The sequence below is a fragment of the Bufo bufo genome, chromosome 10, assembly GCF_905171765.1.
Source record: "Bufo bufo chromosome 10, aBufBuf1.1, whole genome shotgun sequence".
Classification (NCBI taxonomy): Eukaryota; Metazoa; Chordata; class Amphibia; order Anura; family Bufonidae; genus Bufo; species Bufo bufo.
In genome coordinates, this window is record NC_053398.1 from 128,366,432 (window position 1) to 128,382,291 (window position 15,860).

The window sequence follows — 15,860 nt, forward strand, 5'->3', positions numbered from 1 at the left end:
GGTACGCTGGGTGTGTGGGGGCCTATGGATATGTTCACCATGAGCACCGGGAGATTTTTAGGTGCATATATGAATTTGAATAAAAAAATTGGGATGTGCACGAAATCAGAACTAGGACAGCTTTTCAGTCTTGTACTCACCACAAGCCCGAGCACCAGCGCACGCACTCGTTCCCCGATCTCTGGAGATATATCGTTGCCAAACTGCTGTAAAGTAGTCAAGAAGCGCTTGAGTTTGCTCAGCTGACGTGCCCCGCAGGCCGGGGGTAACTGCTGATTGGTTAATGCGGCAGACGACGACGCTGAGGGTCCATTACTGAAACCATTGGGGGTAGAGGGTGCTCCGTTGATGGCGGTGGGAGAGTGGCTGCTCCCGTTCATCACTGTAAAGGAAGGGTCATTAAGGATTATTACTTCACAGCAGCGCACAGTTGCACAACCCAACGTGATATTTATAAACCACACACAACATTCCAGTCCTTGTCTGCCAGCAGTTGTGTTGACCAGACGAACAGATCACCAGAAAGCCCACCCCTAATGCATCTCTCCCACCCATGTAGCGGCACTACTCTTTCTGAATACTCTCTGATTTCTAATACCCCTTGCATTGCAATTGCACGAAAAAAGACTTAGCAATAGAGCAATCACATGTTTGAGGGGAGACGTCATATTCTACATAATTCTTACATTTGCATGCAATAGAAAATGTACAAAAATTACAGAGCCGAACAACTGCAATTAATGCACATAGACACCACCGATGCATAACTTTCTGGGTCATTCAGATTATTTCTAAAAAAAATATTATTCTGATGTTAACCAATAATGTAAAGCATAAATTCCTATATTTTACCCAATGCAAATGAGAACCTTCAGCATCAAGATCCAAGCTGCACAGAATGGTAACAGATTTTAACCAAAAATACTTGATTCTGTTCCAGCCCCCTTCTGGTGCAGATCCAAATTTTCTGCAAGTGTTTAATTCATCTGTTATATATTCATGCCATAAAATATCTCACAAAAGACATGCCTGAGCAACAGGTATGGGAGCGTCCATGGTTCTGCAGCCTCCACTTACCTTTCCCGGTATCTCTACCTCAATCCCTATTGCGGTCTGCTCTCCTAACACACTGGCACAAAATGCAAGCTAGCTGAGGGGCGGCCCAGGAAAGAGCAGCCCAAAATAACCACATGCCCACAACCGACAGGTGGGATCCCAAAGTGACACAGAGTATGTGTGTGTGCGTCTCACATGCTCTCTATGTATCAGTGCTGCATGCGTGATGTGTGGGTAAACGTAGAAAACAAGAGAATACATGTGTGTAAATATCACCGAAAATACATCCCAGAACATAAGACAGCGGGACGTGTGGATTACAGGCGCAAAAACACACACATTAGAGATACGGATTATAGACACGCGCGCGCACACATGCATCTGTTCCTCTACAGCTTAAACTAAAAACCCATCAGATCAGAAGCTTCCACAACCCAACATCTAATTATACAACATCTGGCCAAAGGCAGCAAAGCTCATGGACCTGTTGAGAGACAATGCTGCCGAGTACGAGAGACTGGAAGAGACAGTGGGAGTTGCACAGCCAAAAGAAAACTAGACCTCACCATCACCAGGCACCAAGTATGAGGCACATAGGAGAAGTTACAGCCATCCTCACTGGTCAGGCAACATCTTTTATTGATGGAACCATTTCTGGCCAAAGTCCCCTGTTCTTCAAATACTCCAATATCAAGAGCAAAGTCAACCAGGAGATGGACGTCACATCTAGGATCCCACATGAACGTGTCAAAAGGAAGCCAGAACATTGTGGAGATACACTAATCATAGGGTCTCCATGAACACCAGGAGTCCAATCCATCTAAAAGCACTTAAATAGGTTGTCCAGTTTAAAGAACCCATTCTCACAAACCCTACTAGGTAATTCCAGTGTAATAGAGGGGGGATCTTCAGTTCAGGATCCTCATCTTTTGGCCAGAGTTACAAAGAACATCTCTCTGGAGGACCTGTCCTGTCTTGTGTTACACAAACAACCCATACATTTGAGTGGACCTTGAGTAATACTTAATTTCCCTTGTGGTGGCGCTCCAGGAAATGAAGATGAAACACTTCCTGCCAGGATTCCTCACAGATGATTGCAGGGGGTCCCAGCAGGAAGACACTTTGTGATCAGCTTATTGTCAAGAGATGAATCTAAGAAGTAGAGACTGTCCAAACTGGAGAACCCCTTTAAAGATGATATTCCACGTATTCCATTAAATAGTTGGGTGTATGATCCAACACAACCAGCAGCCCACTGCATAACTTATAAGTTATCAAGATCCATTCTAATCACTGGGGTCTATCGGAAAACTATTACATCTAAGAGAACATGTGGTTTCATGCACAGCATTATATTGGCAGCCAAAAGGGGAGAATATCCGTGCCTATCAGCAAGGGCTGCCGAAACCTCGTCTTCATCAAAGTCAAATGATTCATCTACTAACTGAAGATGGGTTAAAAAATAATCAGTATGTAGTAAGCTACACAACACATGAGCCCTGATCCCTCAACCCCCATGGATTGGAAGTTTCGGTGCTACTCAATGGGTGCACTTGCACCCCCTATCTTCTGATCCTGTAAATGCGCTAATTTATACTGATCTGTATGGTGACCTAAAGGATGACTGAAACACTCATAGCATAGGGAAGGAGCATTGATGTCATGAAGGTGGCTGATCAGATCGGCCATCGTCAGTTTTAGTTAGGGCTTGAGATGTTCAGATCGATTTGTCCGATACCAGTTTTCAGATCAGCGATACAATTGGCAGTTCATCCATTTGACACGTCTGGTAGTCAACATAAATTTTCATCACCCAGATCAGCCTAGAGGGCAAAATGGCCAATCTAATGGAACAATTTGCTCCTGACTAGGATTTTGCAAAGAGGTATCTTGCAAGAAAAAGAACCATCTGATCCATTATGGTATGGAGACTTATTGTCAATGCTTCATGGGAAACAAATATGCAAAGAAGTATCTCCCAAAGAAGAGAACCATCTCGCCAGCGCCACCTATTGGAAGTAGCTCCCGATGAGCCAAGATCTGACTTTCCAACAAGCCTTGGGATTTGACAAGGGAATATAGCCAGGTCAGATATCCATCCGTAGACAGCTTGTCAAATCCCAAGGCTTGCTGGAAAGTTGGACCTTGACTGATAGGAAGCCACTTCCAATTAGTAGTGCTGGTGAGATGGTTCTCTTTCTTGGGAGATACCTCTTTGCATATTTGTTTCCCATGGAGCATTGCCAATGAGTCTCCATATCATGGAGTACTTCCAGTAAGTCTCCATACAGGGACATTTAGCACCCTGCCTCATGCTTAGGAGGAAAATATGTGTGGAAAGCTTCGGTACATAAAAAAAAAACAAGAAGAGCATCTCACTTGTGCTTGGGGTGAAGGAGGAATTGCGGTTGGCCCCCTGGCTCAGGGCAGGTGAGGGAGGGGGCATGTTGGGCGGACTGGTCCTTGTCTGGGTCTTCACATCAGCCGGGGAGTCTGGCATTGTATTGGCCGTAACGGCGAATTTGCCTGTGAAGAGAAGACGGACACATGAGTCAAAAGGATGCACGGAGAACTTACATCATCACCTAGAGAAAAAATAACAACCAAGTGTGTCGGGTGGAAATTACCATTCAGGTTGAGTAGAGAGGAGGTGGAGAGCGGGGGGAAAACAGGACAGAGAGCAGCAGTTAAAGCTATTCCCAAACACCTGCTGTTAGGATCAGCTGTGCCCCCTCCGTTACCCTCCCTCCAGGCTCTGCTATTATTAACCCTTGCCTGGCTGCCGGCGTTCTATTCCTTTGCCAGCAGTACGGTCCTCGGGGTTCGCCGCAGTTTGAGAGCTGAAGACAGGTGTGCGGCAGCTGCCGGGATCTGTCCCGCTCTTCAGTGTAACTCCGGCCAAGACCAAAGAAGGGAACGTAGGGCAGGAGACAGGAGGGGAGAAGTTTGCCAGGGGCAGCCCTTCGCCCGTGGCCTTAACCCGTTCTTTGCCAAAGCGGCGCCGCATCTGTATTGTCTCTCGCCAGTGGTCACCTCAACCTTCCGGCACTGCTTCCCTGGTGCCCCCTTCTGTAGGTGATCTCGCAGCCTGTGCCATAGATTAGAGGCTCCTCTTATGAGAATCCCAGTTCTCACCACTGGGATTCTTTTTTCTTTTTTTTCCACCACACTGGGTTTTTGACAGGTCCCTGGAAAACTCCAGAGCTCCCAGCGTTGGCTCCAGCCAGGAACTCTCCTCCTCTCCTCGGATTATTTTTATTTGCTCTGTAATGGACTGCAGCTGGACGTTTGTGTGAATGTGACATCTGGATTCCATCACCAGCAGCCGCCCGGGCAGTCAAGAGAGAGCGAGCTCGGCGGTACTCACGTCTCTGCAAAAAAAAACTAAAAAAACGTGCCACATGGGCAGGGAGGCGAGGAGTGAGCGGAAAAGAGGGCACCTTCTTCCATTGTAAGCTCAGGCAATCTGTGCCACACAAGCAACCAGAAGTTCCAGGAAGCTCTGCCAGCTGAGGCTTGCAGTATGTGCCCAGCTGAAGCGGCACCAGTAGCCTACATCTGCTCAGACTGGACAAAACATGGCTGGCAGCTGCCTCCCGCACAATGAGAACAACACGGAGAAATTCGTTTGGCAGCCATGAAAAATAAGTGGAAATTACTAGGATAAAAGTTTCAGGGTACAGCTGCCCAGAGGAGGTGTCTGTGCCAAATTACCCATTGTTAATAGACATAATCGTATTTTATCAGCTACTGGAGTGGACCTGAGAGTTCTTGGCATGAATTGATATTAAATCAATGGTGATGATATATATCACAATTATCACACGGTCCAATAGTATGTTATGGATGAGGACGGTATCTGATGGGAGGCGCGCGTTACATGTATTTCTATATACTGTTTCATGCGTGCACAATTTAGTGCAATATTGCATGGCGCTCTGGCCTTGAAGGCCTTTCCCCCCTTCTCTGCTTTCTATAGACTTTCCATTAATCCATACATCACTCGCTCTGCTTTCTATGAATCCGTACACTGCTCTCTCTGCTTTCTATAGACTTTTTATGAATCAGTACACCGCTCGCTCTGCTTTTTATGAATCAGTACACCGCTCGCTCTGCTTTCTATAGACTTTTTATGAATCCATACACCGCTCACTCAGCTTTCTATAGATTTTCTATGAATCCATACACCGCTTGCTCTGCTTTCTATGAATCCGTACACCGCTCACTCAGCTTTCTATAGGTTTTTTATGAATCCGTACATCGCTTGCTCTGCTTTCTATAAATTTTCTATGAATCCATACACCACTCACTCCACTTTCTATAGACTTTCTATAAAATCCGTAGACCGCTCACTCAGCTTTCTATAGATTTTCTATGAATCCATACACCGCTTGCTCTGCTTTCTATGAATCCGTACACCGCTCACTCTGCTTTCTGTAGATTTTCTATTGAATCCATACACCGCTCGCTCTGCTTTCTGTAGATTTTCTATGAATCCATACACCACTCACTCCACTTTCTATAAAATCCGTACACCGCTCGCTATGCTTTTTATAGACTTTATATGAATCCATACACTGCTTGCTCCGCTTTCTATAGACTTTCTACGAATCCATAGACCACTCGCTTTCTTTCTATAGACTTTCTATTGATCCGTACACTGCTCACTCTGCCTTCTAGAGACTTTCTACGAATTCTTACACGACTCGCTCTGCTTTCTATAGATTTTCTATAAACTTGTACACTGCTCGCTCTGCTTCCTATAGAATTTCTATGAATATGTACACCGCTCACTCTGCTTTCTGTACCCTTTCTATGAATTCTTACACTGCTTGCTCTGCTTTCTATAGACTTTCTATGGGCCCCTACACTGCTCACTCCACACTGCTCTGGCCTTGAAGGGCTTTTCCATTTTGCTCTGCTTTCTATAGACTTTCTTTGAATTTATACTGTGTTTTCCATAGACTTTCTGTAAACCCGTACATCGCTCGCTCTGCTTTCTATAGACTTTCTATGGATCCATACACCACCTGATCTACTTTCTATAGACCTTCTTTGAATCTATACTTGGCTTGCTCTGCTTTCTATAAACGTTCTTTGAATCTATACTCCGCTTGCTCTGCTTTCTACAGTTCTTTGGGCTCATGCATACGATCGTTGTTGTTTTGTGTCAGTTTTTCACTGATCCGTTGTTCCGTATCTGAGGTTTTTATTTCTCTGATTTAAGTCCTCTTCCGTTCCGTTAATGCACAAAACATATCCGTATGGTTTCCGTATTTGATCCGTTTTTTTGCGGATCGTATACAGAAACAGTTACTTATTAATCCCCAAACACATGAGCAATATGGGCTGGGCATAGCATTTCTACAGTATGGGTCAGCAAAATACGGATGACATACGGATGTGTTCCGTGTGCGTTCCGTATTTTTTGCGGACCCATTGACTTGAATGGGGCCTCGGACCGTGATTTGCAGACAATAATGGACATGCACTACTTTTTTGCAGAACGGACATGTGGACAAACGGAAACGGAATGCACAGGGAGTAACTTCTGCATTTTCTACAGCCCCATTGAAGTGAATGATTCCGCACACCGTCCTCAAAACAACAAACGGAACAGAAGCGGAAAGAAAATACGTTTGTGTTCATGAGCCCTTTCTTTGAATCTATACTCCGCTTGCTCTGCTTTCTATAGACATTCTATGAATCTATACTCCGCTTGCTCTGCTTTCTATAGACTTGCTTTGAATCTATACTCCGCTTGCTCTGCTTTCTAAAGACTTTCTTTGAATCTATACTCCGCTTGCTCTGCTTTCTATAGACTTTCTTTGAATCTATACTCCGCTTGCTTTGCTTTCTACAGACTTTCTTTGAACCTATACTCCGCTTGCTCTGCTTTCTATAGACTTTCTTTGAATCTATACTCCGCTTGCTCTGCTTTCTATAGACTTTCTTTGAATCTATACTCCGCTTGCTCTGCTTTCTATAGACTTTCTTTGAATCTATACTCCGCTTGCTCTGCTTTCTATAGACTTTCTTTGAATCTATACTCCGCTTGCTCTTCTTTCTATAGACTTTCTTTGAATCTATACTCCGCTTGCTCTGCTTTCTACAGACTTTCTTTGAACCTATACTCCGCTTGCTCTGCTTTCTATAGACTTTCTTTGAATCTATACTCCGCTTGCTCTGCTTTCTATAGACTTTCTTTGAATCTATACTCCGCTTGCTCTGCTTTCTACAGACTTTCTTTGAACCTATACTCCGCTTGCTCTGCTTTCTATAGACTTTCTTTGAATCTATACTCCGCTTGCTCTGCTTTCTATAGACTTTCTTTGAATCTATACTCCGCTTGCTCTGCTTTCTATAGACTTTCTTTGAACCTATACTCCGCTTGCTCTGCTTTCTATAGACTTTCTTTGAATCTATACTCCGCTTGCTCTGCTTTCTACAGACTTTCTTTGAATCTATACTCCGCTTGCACTGCTTTCTATAGACTTTCTTTGAATCTATACTCCGCTTTCTATAGACTTTCTTTGAACCTATACTCCGCTTGCTCTGCTTTCTACAGACTTTCTTTGAATCTATACTCCGCTTGCTCTGCTTTCTATAGACATTCTATGAATCTATACTCCGCTTGCTCTGCTTTCTATAGACTTTCTTTGAATCTATACTCCGCTTGCTCTTCTTTCTATAGACTTTCTTTGAATCTATACTCCGCTTGCTCTGCTTTCTACAGACTTTCTTTGAACCTATACTCCGCTTGCTCTGCTTTCTATAGACTTTCTTTGAATCTATACTCCGCTTGCTCTGCTTTCTATAGACTTTCTTTGAATCTATACTCCGCTTGCTCTGCTTTCTATAGACTTTCTTTGAACCTATACTCCGCTTGCTCTGCTTTCTATAGACTTTCTTTGAATCTATACTCCGCTTGCTCTGCTTTCTACAGACTTTCTTTGAATCTATACTCCGCTTGCACTGCTTTCTATAGACTTTCTTTGAATCTATACTCCGCTTTCTATAGACTTTCTTTGAACCTATACTCCGCTTGCTCTGCTTTCTACAGACATTCTTTGAATCTATACTCCGCTTGCTCTGCTTTCTATAGACATTCTATGAATCTATACTCCGCTCACTCTGCTTTCTATAGACTTTCTTTGAATCTATACTCCGCTTGCTCTTCTTTCTACAGACTTTCTTTGATTCTATGCTCAGCGCCTGGACCCCGGCCGATCAAATCTTATGACATGTTAGAAGTTTGTTAAAATTATGTTGGTTTAGCTGCAGGTCAACGTTAAGAACATGGGGGGGGGGGGGAGGTAAAAATGCCCATTACTGTCACAATAATCTCATGAATTCCTGAAGAATTAATCACCGGAACAGAAATGTATTGCAAAATGGCCGTCTGCACCGTGTGTAGATGACAGATAGACTTTATTACAAAAAGATGTGAGGAAGCGGCAGAAAAGAGGAAGAAAATGAACCAATATAATGCAAACAAGCACACGGGAAGAGGAAGAGAGAGCGTGAGAAATGGAGATGTGCTGGGACCATACAACCATCTGACAGGGGGTGAAAAATGGTGAGTAGAGAGCGTGGGAGGAGAGCAAGGGTTAAAAGATTTCCCCCCATCAGTCCCATCCATACTCTTTAAATGGCTGGAAATGCAGAGCAGATGTTGGGAGGATGATCCCAGCCAGAGCCAGCCCTGCTCCTAAATAAAGTAAAGTATTCCTGAAATTCAGGACTAAGCCCCGCCAAGAACAACTCCAGATAAGACCCTGAGACACTGGGCTCCATCTGGTCTGTGTTATGGAAACACTCAGTGCAGCTGGGAGCCAGGCAAAGGTTGGAGCTGGGAACGAAAGAATGTGCGGCCTGTAAGAGCGAAGACCGGACCGGCCATACCTGCGGAAATGTCTGTTCTAGCACACACTTCCCCCATAATATAACAGTCCTGCAGCCTTTTCTTATAACTCTGCATTGTGTCGTTCCTCTGTTGTTCCTCCTAGAAATGTATATATATCTTGATGGCTGGGTGTTATCATTCTCCTTGTCAATGAGGTTAGATAGTGTCAGAATATACAGAGACACACCCAGTTGTCAAGTTAGGGCTCATGCACACGACCCGCAATGTATTTCACGATCTGCAAAAAATACGGATTACGGAACAGCTGGCTCCTAATAGAACAGTCCTATCTTTGTCCGTTATGCGGACAATAATAGGACATGTTCTATTTTTTTTTTTTTGCGGAACGGACATACGGAAACGGAATGCACACGGAGTAACTTCCCTTTCTTTTATAGACCCATTGAACTGAATGGTTCCGCATTAGGTCGTGTGCATGAGCCCTTAGTCACAGATTTCCAGGAGGAACAACAGAGGACAAGGTAGAATTATAAGAAAAGATGCTCCAGGATTGTTATTACAATACAAGTATTTACTAAAACAGACATGTCAGGAGAGGTTGAGGGGTCCTGAAACAAGGAGCATGATGTCGCACAACGGACAAGGATAGGACAGGTTCTATAATTCATGGCCCAGCTGCACAGATGCAGATGCTGTCGTTTTTTTTTTTACAGAACCATAAAAATGAATGGGTCCACGTTTGGGGGGGGGATGCCACACGTTCAGGTTTTTTTATGCAGTTTTTTTCCGTTTATGATCAGGTGTGGATCATAACAGGAGAGAAAGTCTTAAAGGGGTCGTCTCACTTCAGCAAATGGCATTTTTCATGTAGAGATGTTAACACAAGGCACTTACTAATGTACTGTGATTGTCCATATTGCTTCCATTGCTGGTTGGATTCATCATATTATAGACCACTTGTTTCCAGGGGTTACGACCACCGCTGCAGCACAATTATGAGATGGCCAGGACAGGAGCTGCTGCGCATGCGTGTCTATGCACGCCCCCACAGTCCCAGCCACCACAGAGGCCAGCGCTTTTTCCTATAGTGTGCAAGCACGACCACCACTGGTGGATTGCAGAGTGGTCATGTTTGGTCCACCATGGATTAAAGTAGTGCACGTCTCCGTGATTTTTTTCACTGACTCAGGGCTCATGCACACGAATGCATTTTATTTCCGTGTTCGTTCCGTTTCTTTTTGCGGACCGTATGCGGAACCACATTCTCTTCAATGGGTCTGCAAAAAAAAAACTGAAGTTACTCCATGTGCATTCCGTTTCTGTATGTCCGTATTTCCGTTCCGCAAAAAAATAAAACATATCCTATTATTGTCCGCATTACGGACAAGGATAGTACTGTTCTATTAGGGGCCAGCTGTTCCGTTCTGCAAAATACGGAATGCACACGGATGTCATCCGTATTTTTTGCGGATCCGCAAAATACATACGGTCGTGTGCATGAGCCCTCACGGTCAGTAAAAAAATACTGATGCGTGAACAAACAATGGTTACGTGGAAAATGCAAACAGCACAGGTCAGTGAAAAGCGGAAATGTGAACGAGGCCTTAGTGCTGGTAAAGACCCCTATCTATGAGACAGGAATGTGCTCCTAACAGTTGTCACCTCCCTTCCCCCGCTCATAGCCCAAGTCTAGACATGGAAGAAGGATGCAGAACATGGAAGTTACAAGACAGACTCCTGATCTAGACCAGACCTGATCTAGACCGCAGAGGACCACCCCTCCAGAAGACCATTTTTCACTGTAATGCTGGGCGGCCACCCACCAAGAGCTCTCGCTGCATCTGTTTATGGATAAATTGTACTCAATTACCTTTAATATACATAGAATATTCCCAGATCGAGCAGTTCCTATGAGATGCCTGCCCATTGTCACAGTCGGTGGAGCCTATCCAGTTCTAAAGCACCTAGCATGCCCTCCATTATAAACTTGCTGAGCGTAATAACACCTTTAATACAGATCTGCGCAAGCTAATATCCCATCTGTTACAGATCTGCAGACGGCAGTCAGCCGCGGACACATCAAGGCTAATGCTGAGTGCATGTGGGGCCAGAGAAGAGCAAACCACCTACCCGCACATATCAATACAAATTCCGGCACCAGGCATTGAGAGGTTCCCATCCCTCTGTGTGTCACAGCTGCACATCCTAATGTATGGTAAAACGTCCAGTGCCTCCCACAGTCCCTGACCTTCATATCTCTGGCCCTTGAAGACGCCTTCTATCTTCTGTTGCTTAGTTTGATGTATCCTGGTTAACCCTCTTTCCGGTAAAATTGGCGAACAGCCAATGTGGCTGCCATATGGTCATTAAAGCCAACAAATCAAATTCTGCCTAGCTCTAGACACATATGGAGATATGGGCAGAATTAGTGCATCACTAGATATATTGCCATTCAGGAGTTATGGTAAAAACTGGGTGACAACCTCACATAGATTTGTTATTGTGGCCATGTCAGTTGTCACCCAGTGTTCCCAATAAAATACACTCATTGACAAAAAAAAAAAATTCTCTGATTTACGCCGTCCAGTGTCTAAAGTGCTTTCCCCGGCTATAAAAGGCTCTCAGAGACTACTTTTGGGTAGTTTACCTGTTGGTGAGAGATTGCCGACTGCTGGACATGCCTTTACGACTCACTCAAATACATTTTGCCCATTTGACAGAATTTGAGAGGGGAGGAATCATTGGACTGAGAGAAGCAGGATGGTCCTATCGAGGAACTGGCAACAGTCTAGGCCGCCCTGACCTAGCTGTCAGGAGGTGTTGGAGCACTGGTTATGTGAGGACACGCACACACGGTGAACAGGCTCCAGACAGCCCAGGCAGACACCTGTATAGAGGATTGTTTGATCCACCGAAAAGCACGGGCATCTACCACGGTAATGTTGTCCACCATCCAGACACAGGTGGCCCCTTGATTACACACCCCTGTCTCTGCCCGGGCCATTTCCATTTGGTGTCCCAGCGCCCATTACACGCCCTGCCACTGACAGCCACCATCGCCTTTGTCTGCAGTGGTGTCGTGAACGAGAAGCCTGGACAGTTATGGACTGGAACCTTATCGTCTTTAGCAACAAATACCGTTTTTTTTTTTTAGATACAACGAAGGTTGGGTTGAAGTATGGAGGCCTTGTGGTGAGAACTTCAATCCTGCCTTTGCTATAGAGCAACACACTGTCCCAACTGCTGGTGTGATGTGGGAAGCCATCGCATACGACGGTCGGTCACCCCTAGTAGTGATACGAGGAACACTAACAGCTCAGCGATATGTGCAGGACATCCCGCCGCCAGATGTTTTCCTCTCATGGCAGGGCTTCCACCTGGTATATTTCAGCAGGATAATGCTCGCTCACATAGCAAGGGTTTCCCAGGAATGTCTACCCCAGATTACAACACTTCATGGCTGCTCGGTCGCCAGATTCATCACCAATCAACATTTATAGGACTTCAGCTTCAGCAACCTACAAATGTGCAGGATCTACAGGCCCAACTGTAATATCTGTGAGACAATGTGCAACACGATATCATACAGAACCTGTATGCCTCCATATCCAACCGTATCTCCTCTTGTATCCAGGCTAGAGGCTGTATCTCATCTTCTATCCAGGCTAGAAGCCGTATCTCATCTTGTATCCAGGCTAGAGGCCATATCTAATCTTGTATCAAGGCTAGAGGTTGTATCTCATCTTGTATCCAGGCTAGAGGCTGTATCTCATCTTGTATCCAGCCTAGAAGCCGTATCTCATCTTGTATCCAGCCTAGAAGCCGTATCTCTACTTGTATCCAGGCTAGAGGCCTTATCTCATCTTGTATCCAGGCTAGAGGCCATATATCATCTTGTATCCAGGCTAGAGGCTGTATCTCATCTTGTATCCAGGCTAGAGGCTGTATCTCATCTTGTATCCAGCCTAGAAGCCGTATCTCATCTTGTATCCAGCCTAGAAGCCGTATCTCATCTTGTATCCAGGCTAGAGGCTGTATCTCATCTTCTATCCAGGCTAGAAGTCGTATCTCATCTTGTATCCAGGCTAGAGGCTGTATCTCATCTTGTATACAGGCTAGAGGCTGAATCTCATCTTGTATCCAGGCTAGAGGCCATATCTCATCTTGTACCCAGGCTAGAGGCTGTATCTCATCTTGTAGCCAGGCTAGAGGTCATACCTCATATTTTATCCAGGCTAGAGGCTGTATCTCATCTTGTATCCAGGCTAGAGGCTGTATCTCATCTTGTATCCAGGCTAGAGGCTGAATCTCATCTTGTATCCAGGCTAGAGGTCGGATCTCATCTTGTATCCAGGCTAGAGGTCGGATCTCATCTTGTATCCAGGCTAGAGGCTGAATCTCATCTTGTATCCAGGCTAGATGCCGTATCTCATCTTGTATCCAGGCTAGAGGCTGTATCTCATCTTGTATCCAGGCTAGAGGCTGTATCTCATCTTGTATCCAGGCTAGAGGCCGTATCTCATCTTGTATCCAGGCTAGAGGCCGAATCTCATCTTGTATCCAGGCTAGAGGCCGTATCTCATCTTGTATCCAGGCTAAAGGCTGTATCTCATCTTGTATCCAGGCTAGAGGTCGTATCTCATCTTGTATCCAGGCTAGAGGTCGTATCTCATCTTGTATCCAGGCTAGAGGTCGTATCTCATCTTGTATCCAGGCTAGAGGAGCCCAACAGGGTCCTACAACCTTCTTTCATGTGTACAGTGTACCAATAAACATATCCTTTCCCTCTAATATTGTAATCACTTACATATCATCATTACATTAACATAGAAAGCTCAATGGAAAGTATCCTTTTAAGGATGGGTTCGAAAACAGTTGAAAAGCTACTTGTATTTGTAGATTGTAAGCTCTTGCGGCTAGGGTCCTCTCCCCCTATGTACCAGTCCATTAATAGCTTCTTGTATTTGTTTTTCTATATTATCTATGTGTAACCCCCTCTTGATGTACAGCGCCATGGAATTAATGGCGCTTTCAAATAAATAATAATAATAATGAATAATAATAATAATAATAATTGCTTTATGCTTCTGGAATGCTCCCACCACATTCATCAAATGTCACCATAGTCCTCCATTCACCCAAGTGTAGACATTTTTGGCCTCTGTTGGGCTGGTACATGTTATAATACCGCTTGCGGTACGGAACAGAACAGCACAGACACATCCAGCAAAGAACATACAGTATACAGTGCGGTATATTTTTTAAACATGGGCGCCTATGGGTGATGATGCCAGTAGCATCAATTGGAGTTGTATTGCGGAGGTACCGGTATATACTGAAAACCTAACGAGGATTGCACCCCAAAAATCATCACCAAAGGTAGCTATAGTGAAATCCTCTCCAGTACATGACATAAATGGTGACTGTTTTCTGTTTCTCCGGTGTCCGGGGGTCAGCGATGTCCTGGGCGTCTTCACTGACACAGCGGAGATAAAGCACTTTACTTTTAGAACATCACACCTCCTCCAGTACCTATGGGAATGGGACATGAACAAATCCTCCTGCAGCTCATCACGCATCACCTTCTCTAATGAACAGTCTGCAGAGTATTTCTTAACTTTTGACTGGCAGCCAAAATAGGAAAGGCGAGATAGAGAGAAATCTCCCCCCAAGGCTATGCCGAGAATTTATTATTTTTTTGCCATAGGCAATTTTCTTGGTCTCTGGTTTCTTATAGCACTTCCAATACAAAGTAAAAAATAATAATTGGGATACTGCAATAAACTGCCATAAACTATAGTATATAATACTTGGAAGTTTGCCACCTGGTTAACCCTATGCTTGTGGCCCCTCTGAGTTAGGCCTCATGCACTTGACCTGTCTGTACCGCTATCCGCAAACCATGGACCCACAAAATACAGACACCTTTTGCTTCCGAGCTGCATTTTTCCTCACTCCCATCACTAGAAATGACTATTCTTGTCCACAATATGCCCTTAATAGAAGGGCAACCTCCTGAACAGAGTGGAGACCAGTGGGTCTGGAGGACCTGTCCTGTTCCTGCATTACACATCAAAACCATTGATTTGAAACACCAATGTGTAATATCTCATTTTCCCCTGTGGTGGCGCTGCAGGAAAACTGCGCACTCACTGTCAGGTTTTCCCACAAATCACGGCCGATCACTGAGGATCCGGATGCGGGCACACCTCGTGTTCTGCTTATTGTCAAGGGCCGTTCTCTGGGTAAGGACACACATTCGCGAGATCGAGGTAACAGACGAGGGGAACGATAATTTAAAAGGAGGTCAACTTTGCAGAATCTCTGCTTGTTAGGGTACGGCCACATGGTCAGGTTTCCTGATGCTGTTCTAGAAGCCGAAAATCAGGAGTAGATCGTGAAAAAAGAGAAAGTATAAAGGACAGAAACAACTTTTTTTCTAATTAACTCCTGGCTTTGGTTTTCCAAAACTTCATCAGGAAACCTGAGCGTGTGGCCGTACCCTAACAAGCAGAGATTCTCCAAAATGGAGCCCCCCTTTAAACTACCAATCCTACTGTCTGTTATTTGGATCTGATGCGCTGAGTGGCATGGCAAGAAGACTTTATTCTTGCCACTCGGGCAGGGTGAATTTCTTGTCTCCTGTCGATTCGTCATTTCCTATGTATAATACATACACTACAGTAACACTTCAAGCCATCATCTGCTAATCCGGACAGTATGATAATCTGGCACTGTCCTGCACTGGTTTTTTCGCCTCTGTTTTATGGCCTTGTGAAAGGATATGCTGCATTATTATTTAATGTATAGGAGATAAACTATTAGAGGTGCCTGTCAACAAGATTTGTCGACTGTTTCCAATGACAACCAGCAGAACTGTGAATGCAGCTCTGGATTATGAAGGCATAAAGACAAGGGGGATGATTTACTAAAACCA

At 44.7% G+C, this 15,860-nt stretch overlaps 1 protein-coding gene across 4 annotated transcripts in view; it reads right to left on the reverse strand.

Annotated features, from left to right (window-relative positions):
- The window catches only part of CBFA2T3 (CBFA2/RUNX1 partner transcriptional co-repressor 3), a 31,727-nt gene that overhangs the window by 6,014 nt on the left and 9,853 nt on the right, over positions 1–15,860 (reverse strand). For 2 of the 4 annotated variants that reach the window (XM_040409595.1, XM_040409598.1), the window contains exons 2-3: positions 3,436–3,582; positions 141–382 (exon numbers count right to left, since the gene is read on the reverse strand). In XM_040409595.1, coding sequence (XP_040265529.1) covers positions 141–382; positions 3,436–3,556 — 363 coding nt within the window. In that variant the 5' untranslated portion in view covers positions 3,557–3,582. Of the gene's footprint in view, positions 1–140; positions 383–1,077; positions 1,116–3,435; positions 3,583–3,683; positions 3,818–15,860 lie in introns of those variants that run through there. The other 2 variants (XM_040409596.1, XM_040409597.1) reach the window with 2 other exon arrangements.